Here is a 14,200-nt window from a genome sequence, read left to right as displayed (position 1 = left end):
AACCACTGCATAGTGCCAGTTCTAACATATGGGCTGAAACATGGAGAATAACAAAACAACTAGAGCAAATGCTGAGGGCCACGCAGCGTGCAACAGAACGTAAAATAATACGAATAACATTAGGAGAGTGGAGGAGAGCAGAATGTGCAAGGGAACAGAAAGCAGTTGCAGATATCCTAGTTGACATCAAGCAAAAAAAAAAAAATGACCTTGGCTGGCCACGTAATGCGTAGAACAGACAAGCGGAGGACAGTAAGAGCAACAGAATGGTTAGCAAAGCATGGGAACCGTAGTCGAGGAAGACAGACAGTTAGATGGAGTAACGAAAATAAGAAGTTCACAAGGATAAAATGGAATCAGCTCGCACAGGATAGGGTAAACTGAAGATCATTGGGAGAGGCCCTCGTGCTGCAGTTGACTAAACAAGGCTGAGAATGATGATGATATGACGCTAAAAGGTTTCGAGACGTCTCGATGCTGTTTTCGACGCTGCTGACCAGCAGTGGTGTAAGATCGGGCCCTCTGGACGCCTTCTTCAGCGTGTTTAGTAGCTTGGGAAGCTGTTGTCGACTCATTCGCATAAGCATGGCAAAGAAGTATGGCGCATAACATGCAGAAGGGCTCGCGTCATTATAGCAGGAAGTAAGGAGATAATCCAATCGTGGTCTGCGTAGCAGTATTATGGGCGTACGTCACAAAGGAAAGGACACGGTCCCAGTCTCATCAATCGCAAGTGACATACATTGCAAGTATATCAACCGGTGTTTCATTAAACCCTTGACTGTAAGCCGTGGTATCTGGTGAAAGACGTTGCATGCCTCTAGAATACCTTGACGACGTCCGATAGAAGTACACGTCCTTCGTTCGATGAGCTGCTCACGCGGTGCACCGTGCTGTAGAATAACGTGGTGTGAAATGAGAGGCAGTATTACTAGCCGATGCAGATGACAATGGTTAAGGCTCTGTGGCTGACACACGATATACACACTGGCGCCAAGGAGCGTGGAGACCAGTGTCGGAGAAATACATTGTGATGCAGTTGTTAATCTTGTGCTTAATTGCATTAACGACGTTTTTCAAGAGCTTAATCGGAATGGCAATGCATTTCTCCGTAATGTTCGGGAATTAATATCCCGAAACTGGCGTCATCATGAGAATTCGTTCCAGGTGGATCCGCCTTGCGAACTGCCCGGGTAAACTTAGCTAATTGGAATGTGGGACATAATGTAATCAGTTACGAACAAAATTAATAAATTTTTGTTAGCCAATTTTGCATTTTAATTTCTTGTGGTACTAGTTTCCACTTCTTTGAGTAGACCAGCCAACGAACTAGAATTATCTATTGTAATACAATCTACGACTGCCAACCTTTACATATTTTTGATAGCGTTCGCCGAAACATAGGTAGTCTTGTTATTGTTGCACACATGTACCCCGATCCCCTGTACAATGCCTAGGCGCTTGAGTGTATGTAAGAAAAATAAATAAATAAATAAAACCTAAACACGTGTTACACGGGCTTAAAACGCTAAGACGAAAGCCTTCTTGCCTTCGTGACATACTTTTTGTCATTATTAAGATACGTTATATGGGGAAAAAAATGTTACAACTGTGTACCAGTCGTGCAGTAAGGCATTCGCCTTCACATTTTACAAACGCGTGATCATCATCACCGCCAGCAGCCTGTCTGACTACGCTCACTATAAGGCACATGCCACTCCCATGCTTCTCCAATTAAACCAGTCCTCCTGTAGTTTCTGCGCCCACGTTATTCCCGCAAAGTTCTGAATCTCATCTGCCCACCTAACTTTCTGCCTCCCCTTCGCGCGCTTGCCTTCGGTTAGAATCCACTCTGCTAAACTTGATGGTCATCAGTTATCTTGCCTTCTCGCTACATACCCTGCCCAGTTGTTCTTCTTAGTTTGCACTAAGATATCCTTAGATCACGTCTGTTTGCTCGTCCACTCTGCTCTCTTCTTGTCCATTATAAGGTTACACCTATCATGTATTTTTTCATGACTGGCTGCGTCGTCCTCAATTTAAGTTCAACGCTTTTCGCCTTTTCGTAAGCCTTCAGGTTTCTGCCCGTATACGTAATTACCGGTATAGTTTACCTGTTATATACTGTGGTTAAACTACCATTCATGATCTCAGAATGTCTGCGCACCCCAACATTTTTATTATTCTATTTACTTCAGTCGCATGCTTTGTATCTGCGGCTATTATAATAATAATAATAATAATAATAATAATAATAATAATAATAATAATAATAATAATAATAATAATTATTATTATTATTATTATTATTATTATTATTATTATTATTGTTGTTGTTGTTGTTGTTTATTATAATTATTATCCGTAAGGAAGGTGCCGTCAATTAGAGCATTTGGTAACGAGTCGTCACTCTTTGCGGTGTCGCTATTTTTCGTCGCGGCGCAGTTTCGCAAAGGTCGCCGACAAGGGCAGCGCCAACACAGACACGTAAAGTTTTCGCCTTAATAAATAAAGAATTATATAAATATTGTTCTCGAAAAACGCTTTATTGAGAAATCGAAAAAAAAAAATATATCGGGCACTTCCGAGCGTTGCCTTTTGCTACACTCTAGACCGCCAGATGTAAACAACGAATATATTATGTGCTCTTTAAACCGAGATGGCGCGTTATGCGCAAGGAGAAATAAAATTTAAAAGGTGGAGGCAGGGAAGCTATTCTCGATGTGTCTATTTAATGGATTGTCTACTACGGCCGCCGCTGATTGGTTGGAGCTCGGCGAGCAGCCAGCATTCGCAATATGCGACTTCGTGATCAATACTACGCATTTTTCGAACAGAGTACGCGAAGCTTTGCGTTAACGTTTGACGCCACTGCGCATCCGTCGTACGCTATCCTCTTGCGATCCCCCGTTAAGTGACGCCAATAGAGAGTTTTAGAATAGCGTAACGCAAAGCTTTGCGTTAGCGCTTCGCACCACTGCGCATGCGTCATACGCTAACCTCTTGCGGGCTCCCATTAAGTGACGGACACTAACACTACGTCCGCAACGCCCCCAGCTTTGCGTACGGTAGTCTAAAACTCTGTAATAGCAGGCGACCGCAATGAACGCTATCTTTGCGCATGCTATTCTAAAACTGCCTCACATCATCTCCTGCCTACGAGAGTGATCACCGACGTCTATGACATGTGCGTCGGAAAAAACAAGCGCCCTTTTTCGCTTTGCGTCTCACGCACCGGGGTGTAAAACAATAAGGATTGAAGCCGTGGCTGTCGTGCGCAGTGCCAATGCTACGAAGTTACGGGCACCCGCCGACGTAGCACCGATGACTTTGCAAAAACAGGTTACGCGTGCTGCGTCATTGACCAATGCCAGCTCCTGGATACCGACATGGAGCCAGAGAAAAACCAGACTCATGTTCTCGCGATGTGGACGGCAACAAAAAACGGATGCGACAATACTGCATTCCAAATACTCCTGCTTTCGCCACTGCCACGAGCGCAGACATTTCAAGCAGCACGGGCTGTGTTCAGGACTACGGGACCTCTACTTGAGACTCCACCTCCGGCAAGCCATGCCTTTTTCCAGCGTTGAGAGGGTTATCGCAAAAACGGTGAGCTTTTACTTTGCCATTTTTTAATTAGCATAGCATAATACTTTTACAGTAAGCGTAACCAAAAGTTTCCGTTGTTAATCTCACCAGATCCTACGCATTCTAGAAATAAGTTTCATGCGAAACAGTCAGAGAGAGTAGCTGCTCATGCCGCACTTTGCGCCAAGTCTTACAAGGTCATTGTGTAGCTTGTCTAGCTGTTTGCATACCGTGGGCCTACCGTGGGCCTACCGTGGGCCTACCAGGCGCGTTGACTACATTGTCGTCGAAAGGGCAACACATTGTCCGACGTAACCCTGGCACTCACGTTACAGCACAGACGTCACTTTTGTCGAAACGAAGTGTAAGCAGCATTCATTGGCGTATTTCCTCGGGGACGAGCAACGCTAGACTATAGTTGATTTTCCGCACTTGGTTTCTGCAATTCAAATCGGATGGCGCCACCACAACGTGGCCTTCGAGTCCCTGGAACGTGGCCTTGGGCAGCCCTGCTCAATGTGTCTTCATCGCACCGTGTCGTCTGCTCGGTGTCCCCATAGCGTCTACGCACACACGTTGGGCCAGTAAAAGCGAGCACACGGAAGCGGAAAAAGAAATACATTATAACTGCACCCGTGGAAGCGGGTTCCTTCCACCTCAATTTTGTCACGTTGTCGCCGTGTGCTGTGTGGCCCCTATGTTCAGAACGTACACCTTTATTTGCTTCATATTGCGTCTTCAAGCTCCGAGATTATTGTATTCGTCGGAATTTTGTGCTGTTTCGGCAATCTACTTTCAAATCCTCGGAGACTAGGCTTAGCAGGCGTACGTGGCTGAACAACCAGCTGATGTCAGTAATAAAAACAAAACATACGTGATTGTTTATCCCCAGCTTGACATTACACAAAGCGGTAGCCAATCTCACAATTTAATATTGCTTTCAGGACAGAGGGCAAAGAGCAAGCGCGAGTTCGGACCGAAGCCGGCGGTCGCGTCGGCATGGGTCTGCCATGTTCATTTGTAACCGCAGTATCCGGTGGTTACTTATGCAAAAATTCTAGGCATGCGACGTAAATGTGAGGAAGGATAAACATGTCGCGTGTCACTGCGGTGTAGCACGCGCCAACACAAACGCGAACGTTTTAGCCTTGTCGACGTTTAGGCAAATGAATATAAACTTTGTTTTGCTACGCAAGCATGTGATTTGCTTACACCCTGGCACAACCCGCTTGTGTTGTAGGGCCACAGCCCCTGCGCTGGGCCAAGGCCAGTCACGATCATGTGATCAAACATTGCTACGCCCGCGCGTCGCCGCGGAAAGTCATCTATAGTTTTTCCAGCAGTTTGTTCAGCATATGTAAGCGTTTTTATATTACGATAACATCGATAAATCTAAGAAAAGGCACGTCAATGTACTGTTTATTCCACGCAATGTGTCTTATAAAGTTTTCAATGTCATATTCGTTGGCCTGCATTAATATTGGTTGAAAATAACATGTGGCACATGGAGGATGGACGCGTATGACGATATACTCCACAGGTGACGGTAGGGCAGGGTATCATGACGTACGCGACCGGGATATATCGTGTTATTAAATGCAATGTATTTCTTTGTGAACCAAACGCTCTTTGACCGCGTATGTCTGTCTTCCTGTCTGCCTTCCTGTCTGTCTGTCTGTCTGTCTGTCTGTCTGTCTGTCTGTGTCTGTATGTGTCTGTCGGTATGCCTCCGCCTTCCTGTCTGTCTGTCTGTTTGTCTGTCTGTCTGTGTCTGTCCGTCCGTCTCTGCCTACCTGTCTGTCTGTCTGTCTGTCTGTCTGTCTGTCTGTCTGTCTGTATGTGTCTGTCCGTATGCCTCTGCCTTCCTGTCTGTCTGTCTGTTTGTCTGTCTGTCTGTGTCTGTCCGTCCGTCTCTGCCTACCTGTTTGTTTGTCTGTCTGTCTGTCTGTCTGTCTGTCTGTCTGTCTGTCTGTCTGTCTGTCTGTCTGTCTGTCTGTCTGTCTGTCTGTCTGTCTGTCTGTCTGTCTGTCTGTCTGTCTCTGCCTTCCTGTCTGTCTGTATCTGTCCGTATCTATCTGTCTCTGCCTTCCTTCATGTCTGTCTGTCTGTCTGTATACCACTGCCCAAGGAGCGGGGGTTGTGCGCCAAAGGTGATTAACAGTGAATATCAACCCATGACAGCGAAAAGAGGCAGTGGATAGTGTATGACACTGCGTAGATTAAACAAGAAAAATACATGCCGTTTGTAATAGTTGGCGATTGTAAAGCAGTAGATAAACTCCGAAAACACGTGTTGCAACTACCCTCAGCCAGCAATTGCGCGGTACAGATAGTCAATAAATTTATTACACCAACGGTTGCCTAACATCAGTTGTGGTGGTGGTACTTATCAATCAATTGTTGTTGCAAAGTTCACTATTCACTTTATAACAATATAATAAACTTTACGTATGTACTCCCATGACTCAACTACCTATAGTCTCGAGTTGCTCGTCCCCGCATGAGTATGGCTGCTGCTGAGTAAGAACATGAGTAAAAACGCTGCTGACCCTTCGTTCCGATAAAAGTGACGGCTGTGCTGTAACGAGACTGCCGTCGTTACATCTCACAATGAGCTACCTTTCACACGCCATTGCAGTCAACGAGCGTTGTGAGCTCACGATTTGCATCCAACTACTCAAATTGCACGAAGGCGTCGATTCTTCCAAGGCTTGGCTCAAAGTGTAGCATAAAAAGTTACTGGCCCGCTCCTTCTCCTGAAATCGATAGCCACAATGCATGGTGCCTGACAAAATTTCTTATGTTATCACCTATCTGTCATGTTCGTCATACACTCATATCCTCCTATGCCAATTTTGGTAACTATCAAGTCAAGGAGACGAGGTCACCACGACGTAGGCGGTCTGACAAATAAATAGAAACATGGTCATGCGCCTTTGGTCCTCAAAGAAAAGGTACGCAATTTAAACCTACGTACACGCGCCTCGGGCGCGTATGTATGGTTCTTGCATGAACAGGATTTATTGTTTACACGCCATGTTTATCATCGACACACCATGTATAGCTGAAAAAAAATAAATAAAAAGACAGCCATACTTTGCAGACGCTCTCTATATGAACGACGACATCATGCAAACTGTGCTCGTTGTCTGCGTCAACTTTATTGATACTTAACTGCGCGTGAACTTGAGCTGCATTATTCGGGACAGGACTCCTGCTCGGTAGCCGAAACGTTGTTCCAAGCTTCTACTTTTGTGGTGATCGGTGTATGTATTTTTACATAGGTCATAATGATCATGTCGGGCCAGGTGAGCTTTCGTCAAACATTAGATTTTATTCCACGAAGGCCTTCCTTATACCTTCCTTGTACTTACCAGCTGTGTATATGGTAATGGTTTTTGCATACGTGAGCATTGAGTTGATGATGGGAATTTTTTAAATATATTTATCACATTTCAGAGAAGGGGCTACCTTATTCACTGGAAAGGTTGTTCCATGTGGGAGTGTTCGTTTGAACCAAGACGTAACCTAAACAGGGACTGCCTGCGGAGTTTCGAAGAGTCTTGGCCACCTGACAGCAGACGCTTACAGCATGCAGCTGATATACTTTTTTACGAAGTGCAGAAGAAACTTCAACGCAGAAGGCATTCCAGCGGGGTAGTGGTACTCCCATTCGATTTAGACATATTTCGTTGGGCCTTCAATGACTCCGGGACAAAGATTGAAGGTGGCTGGCTTTTATGTGAAGAAGAAGACTTCAGCAAGCTTCCTCTTCCTCACGGTTGGCACATCTCGACAAACAAGCTCGGAGAACACATCCGCATTTCGTTTCCAGTGCGGGTGAAAGCGACCTTGCGGATGATGAAGACGTCGGGCAAGGAAGGACTGAGTTTTCCTCTTGAGCGGCTGCGAATTTTTATGGCGACCGAGGGTGGAGGCACATCATAAAAGAACGCGAATAAATATATTACCTAAAATGTGTGGTCAGGCAATAAAAGCATGATTGTTTTACGCAGATAATTTTGCAAGTGTTCGCACATTTTGGCCCGTGAAAGGGCTCATGCAGCCCTTTTTCCTCTGCCTGCAATTTGGCGGTCCACGGATTCTAATTTTGCACCAAGATAACATTCCTTATGTGTATCTGCTGTGTACCCAAAAGAGGTTTAGCGCGTTTTTTATAAATATAGTAGGACAACTTTTGAAGTCCGGGGCGTTTCCTCGTCAAAGGCGGATGCATACAAAACTGCACCAATGGGCATGCCCTGCAGGATGACGTCATGAGCCGGACGGCCGATGACCCCGCCTTCCGAGAACATCGCAGAGTGCATGAGCGGGACTACTTTTGTAGTCGCGGAGGTCATCGGCTGCCGCGGTCTGGTTGTCTGGCGACCGAGGACAGCCTTCAACGTTGTATCCAACCACATTCCTTCTTGAGGTACGGAAATTTGTAATTAAGTGAGAGCGCATTTCCCATTGGACTCTTAGTGATTTTACTTGACAAGGAGGCAATTTCAGGCAGATAAAGCAAAACACCACGCTCATGTTCACTCTGTTGCACGGTAGCCAAGCAGTCACCGTCTGGCATCGTTCCGAAACGGCAATTTGATATGACTTGCCAATTAACGGTGGTCCTTAAATCAGGTGGAAGAGAAAATGCATGCGCTGCCTTTATCAACGCTGAGCGGTTGTGTAGCTCACTTGTCACATGGACGAAAAATTCATGCCGGACCAAGACGACCTTTCTCAGAAAAGAACAAGTGTGGGTTTCGTTTGTAGCCCCATGCTCCATTCAGGTAGACGGCAATTCTCCCTTGCATGTACAGGGGGGATGGACAGAAACGCAAGCAGCGTGGCGCGCTGTTTTCATCGCGACCGACCCTTGCTGGCAATAAAAAGATGGTAGAGTGATCCTTGATAGTATCGTAGATGACACTATCGGCTTTTCATTGCCCTCCAGGCTACAGCCGCTTGAAACTAAATGCGAAACGGCACATCATGCATATTCCGCAGTGTTCGTGTTTCCTGTCATCGCTATAGCACCCATGGTAGGCTTTACGAAGCTTCGAACACAGCACAACTTATACAAAACCATTTTTATTCAGGTTATGGCCGGCATGAGAGGGATACGTCCATGTAATATTTACAGCGGTGGAGGAATAAGTACGAAATGTGGCTCTGCTGTTTTCAGATGAATGCAAAAGACACTCGCCGCTGCGATGTTAGTCTGAATTTGGTTTATTCCGGAAATCTTCTTCCTTTAGGGTCATCATCATCATCATCATCATCATCATCATCATCAGCAGCAGCAGCAGCAGCAGCAGCAGCAGCAGCAGCAGCAGCAGCAGCAGCAGCAGCCTGTCTACGCCCACTGCAGGGCAAAGGCCTCTCCCATGTTCCGCCAATGAACCCGGTCCTGTGCTTTCTGCTGCCACGTTATACCTACAAACTTCTTAATCTCATCTACCCACCTAATTTTCTGTCCCCCCTCACGCGTTTGCCATCTCTTGGAATCCAGCCAGTTACCCTTAATGACCACCGCTTATCCTGCCGACGTGCTACGTGCCCGGCCCATATCCATTTCTTCTTGATTTCAACTATGATGTCCTTCACCCCCGTTTGTTCCCTGACCCACTCTGCTCTCTTCCTGTCTCTTAAGGTTACACCTATCATTTTACTTTCCATCGCTCGCTGCGTCGTCCTCAATTTAAGTTGAACCCTCTTTGTAAGTCTCCAGGTTTCTTCTCCGTAGGTAAGTACCGGTAAGATGCAGCTGTTATATACCTTCCTCTTGAGGGATAGTGGTAGACTACCATTCATGATTTGATAATGCTTGACGAATGAGCCCCATCCCATCCTTATTCTTCTAGTTATTTCACTCTCATGGTTCGGCTCCGAGGTTACTACCTGTCCTAAATAGACGTACTCCTTTACAACTTCCAGTGTCTCGCCACCTATCGCAAAGCGCTGTTCTCTGCCAAGATTGTTCCACATTACTTGAGTTTTATGCATATTAATTTTCAGGCCTACTCTTCTACTTTCTGTATCCAGTTCAGTAATCATGAGCTGTAATTCGTCTCCCGCGTTACTCATCAATGTAATGTCATCAGCGAATCGCAGGTTACTGAGATACTCTCCATTAACTCTTATCCCTAATTCTTCCCAATCTAGGTACCTGAAAACCTCCTGTAAACACGCGGTGAATAACATTGGAGAGATCGTGTCTCCCTGCCGTACGCCCTTCTTTATTGGAATTCTGTCGCTTTCTTTATGGAGGACTATAGTGGCTGTGGATCCGCTGTAGATTTCTTCCATTATGTTTATATAGGCTTAGTCGATAACCTGATCCGCAGTGCCTGCATGACTGCTGATGTCTCCACCGAATTAAATGCCTTTAGGGTAAATAGCGTGAAAATACCCCAAGTTTCATTTTGTTCTGCGCATCTGCCAAAACATTTCGTCGCGAACAACAACAAACAAAGCCGTCAAGTTAGAACTCTATAACTCAACAATGAAAAACGATATCGCAATTATGTTATTTGCACATAATAGTACATATAAAGTGGCCTAAATTGATCTGGTTTACATGGCTCTCAAACGAGCAACCCGCATACACCGTATACCCGCATACCCCGAGCCGCAGTATACGGGTATGCGCCACATGTGAGTGACAGTTTATATCTACCCAGGAACGGCGAGAACAGACATTGCTAATTTAAATGCGAGAGCGTTAGGAAAAACTGACATCGACAGCGTTGACCCGATAAATACACAGATTAAATATCATGGTCTCGGCAGGAATGGAACCCAAGCATTCTGCGTGGCAATCGAGTATTCTACCACAGAGCCACGCCAGGTCTCGAAACTGCTTTGGAAAAACACCCTGCACTTGGCGCAATGTGGGTGAAACGTCCATTGTGGTTGCAGCGTTGGTTATCGAATTTTACAAACATTATATATGTACTCCTACGATACAGGCGTCACGTCGGTTTACCGGCAATTGTAGTTAAGCGCCATCCACTGAAGTTGGTCAGGTAGCACCATCCAGGGCTGTCATTGTCGCAAGCAGAAGCGCTGCGTATCAGCTTACCGCTTCTGGTGTTGGTAAAACCCATGTTGCAGTTGGCACCGTTACGAAACTTGAAACAGCTGGCTATATAAAACATATGCGACTGTTCAACATATGTTTGTGCATACAACATGTGTACAGTACTCACGTATTAAAACAGGAAAATTTAGGTCTAAGTAACGCTCATACTTTGGCATCCACCGTATTCAGTTCGGGTGATATTGGCGTAATTTCCATTTGAGTGCGTAGATCAGAGCCAACATCTTTAGAGAACAGATTCGTCACCACATGACGTGATTATCTCGGGCAATTACTCATGCCAGTCCTTATACTAAAAAAATTGATGTCTCATTTGAATTCGTGAGTACTGTACATATCTTTAGCGTTATTTTGTGACGTCTCGCTCATTAAAAAAAATACACCACAGTCACCTTCCTTCCGCATGCTTCGCATAACATCGATTCCCATGGTACGTGTGACCTGCCGATATTTTCTTTTGTTTATGTATTTCTTTTCTTGCCATGACGCAACTCCCGACGGCGCGCGAGATTCAGAAAGATAAAGGTCATGCGCTAGGTGATGCAAGACACGTGAACTGAACGCTGATGTTAGTGAAAGCTGGATCTGAAGCCCTTATCAGGGCTACCAAAATTTTGCTGGTCGGGCTGCATAGAGCGCATTCACTCCGTGACCTCTCAAATAAGTAGGCCTTTCATTTGATTGCATATCTTTGAATTTCCTGTACAAAACACCCTCAGGCTCCCGTATGTATTCGCCCAAGACGACTCGAAGGTGAGAGTCGTCTTCTATATCCTCAGTCAATGCATTGATCCTAATCCGCCCGTCTCCGAAAGCTTTCTGCACCTAACGTGGCTTTACACTGCGTCCATGATCGATGGCTTTGCAAGCTTTCTGCATCTCATCCGTTTTTACACTGCCTCCGTGATTGGTAGGCCGATCACGGAGGCAGCGCAAAGCTACGATATCGTATGATGACGTGATCATGTGACGTCACAATAAGATGACGGCATATGGTGACGTCATCACGTGATAGTTTTTTGCGTCCCTCGTACTCACGCCACCGAACGCGTGACGCTGATGGTCAATTTTCGTGTTTGATATAGAATTGTTGCGGTTTTACGTCCCGAAACCACGACATGATTATGAGGGAGGTCGTAGTGAAGTCTCTGGAAATTTCTACATGTGGTGTTCCTTAATAACCTGCACCTAAATCTAAGTACACGGGCCACAAGCATTTCGCGCCAGAGCCGAAATGCGGCGGCCGCGGCCGACAATCGATCCCACGATCTTCGGGTCAGTATTCGAGTACGACGGCCACTAGACCACAAGGTTAGGTACTGACAGCGAAATAAATGCATTAGAGAGTTTTATAAGTATGTCTAATCCTAGAGGCCCAATATATTGAGGCGAAAGCCTTGAATGCCTCATCAAACGCGAAAATTGACCTCCGTCCGTCGTCGGCGGCCTCAACACGACTGCTGCAAATTATCATCACGTGATGATGCCACCATACGACGTCACAGATCGCCAACATTTACGACGTCATCGTGGCGTCATAGTGATGTCACGTGTCGTTACATGCTGACGTCATCACATCACATCGTAGCTTGGGGTGCTATGCAGAATGGCCCGAGTTTGGCGAAACTCAGGATCTTTCCGAGCTCTGGCGACACCCCCTTTTGATCGAGCTAACAGTACGCGAAGGTGAAATCCATCCCTCAGCGCGCCCTCCGTTTCATTGGTTACGATGGGACGCGGCGTCACGCCAAGGGCGGTCGAGAAGGTTGGGTGGTGTCTTCAAACTAGAGGCACCTTCTTTCATTTGTTTGTCGTTCCACTAAGTGCAGAAGTTCACCCATGCAAGAAAAGTGACAGAAAGTTCTACTAACTATATTTTTATGTGTTCGCGGGCCGTTTGAATTCATTTTCAAGCGTTTAATATCTGCACTAAGTATCCTTTAGAGTAATCAGCACCGTGGCTTCCGAGATTAGTTCCGACCGAGCGCCTTACGACACCGCGGCTAGAGCTAATCGCCGAGGCCACGTGTATAATCACTGTGGTCGGCCTGTACATTCTAGCGCGTTGCTCGGCCGGCGCGCGCCCTCTTCGTCCTCTTATTAATCGTCTGCTCGCTCCATGAGCAGGTGCAGCCGGCTGATTAGCTAATTGGCTGGGCGGTATACCTAGCTAAGTCAGGACATGCTACGACGAAGCTGATTAAGCCAAATCATGATAAGGCCGAGCTAATTAAGCCACGTCTTACTAGGACCATGGTAATGAACCGTGTAAAGCTTAGAACAAACTAAGACCATGCTAATTAACACGACGCTAGTTAGGAGCGTGTAATTAAAATCAAGATAATCAAGACCTTACTACCCAGCTCCAAGATACCTTATTAACAACACGGAAATTTCATCTGCAACTTCATACAAGTATTTAGGTGTTCATTTGTCTTCTGACTTAACATGGTCTCTTCACATAACGCACGTCACTAACGAAGCTAACCGCGCTCTTGGCTGTCTACGTCGAAACCTTCATCTAGCTCCTACCCCTGTGAAACTACTCGCATATCAGACACTAATCAGACCCAAACTTGAATACGCATGCGCTGTTTGGGACCCTCACCAAACTAACAACATTAAAACACTTGAAACTGTGCAAAACCGGGCAGCAAGATTCATCTGTTCAGATTATTCATACCAGTCAAGCGTAACCGAACTTAAATCTCGCGCTAACCTCGCTATCCTTTCATTACGCCGCCGTATCGCTCGTCTTTGCCTGTTTTTCAAGTTTTATCATGCATCACCTCGTACTCCCGCCATCAAGCCAACCCATCGTCATTCAGACCGCATCAACCACGGCAAAGCTGTGTACCCGCCAGCTGCTCACACCACTGCGCACCTTTCATCCTTTTTTGCCAAGACAGCACAAGATTGGAATGGCCTGCCTCCTGACGTTGTGCGCCACTCCAGTGTCATCACCTTCAAAGCAGCGATTGAGCAACTACTCACTTAATCCATTGTAAAAGCCCACCCCTCATGTAAAACACCTTCACCGGCGCCTTTGAGGTATTGTAAATAAATGAAATAAATAAATAAATAAATAAATAAATAGTGCTAATTAGGATTATGCTAATAACATCTGTATAATTCCGGACCTTGCGAATTAAACCTGAGTTAATAATGTCGTGATAATTAAAACTTTAACAATCAAGACAGGACTATTCAGTATCATGTTAGTTAAGACCAAGCTAATTATGGCCATGCTAATTAACACGACGCTAATTAGGAGCACGCTAAATAAAACCAAGCCAATTATTAACTTCCTCGTCAAGTACGCCGTAATTATGATGACTCTAATTAGCATTATGTTAAGTACATTCGTGCTAATGAGGACATTGCTAATGAAATCTGATAATTTAACGCCGTGTTAATTAAAACATTACGAATTAGGGCATAACTACTCCCTGCCATGTTAATTAAGGCCTAGCTAATCAATAGCACGAACATTGAGACCGAACT

At 45.6% G+C, this 14,200-nt stretch overlaps 1 protein-coding gene across 1 annotated transcript; it reads left to right on the top strand.

Annotated features, from left to right (window-relative positions):
• The first annotated feature begins 3,085 nt into the window (after positions 1 to 3,085).
• On the top strand, positions 3,086 to 7,604 carry LOC119403043 (uncharacterized). Its single transcript, XM_037670000.1, has 2 exons — positions 3,086 to 3,612; positions 7,051 to 7,604. The coding sequence occupies exons 1-2, from the start codon at positions 3,181 to 3,183 to the stop codon at positions 7,537 to 7,539; spliced, it is 921 nt and encodes a 306-aa protein (XP_037525928.1). The 5' UTR covers positions 3,086 to 3,180; the 3' UTR covers positions 7,540 to 7,604.
• The last annotated feature ends 6,596 nt before the right edge of the window (positions 7,605 to 14,200 follow it).

The sequence above is a fragment of the Rhipicephalus sanguineus genome, chromosome 8 (assembly GCF_013339695.2).
Source record: "Rhipicephalus sanguineus isolate Rsan-2018 chromosome 8, BIME_Rsan_1.4, whole genome shotgun sequence".
Taxonomy (NCBI): domain Eukaryota; kingdom Metazoa; phylum Arthropoda; class Arachnida; order Ixodida; family Ixodidae; genus Rhipicephalus; species Rhipicephalus sanguineus.
Note: the sequence above shows the minus strand (reverse complement) of the source record. Positions and strands in the feature narration are given on the sequence as shown.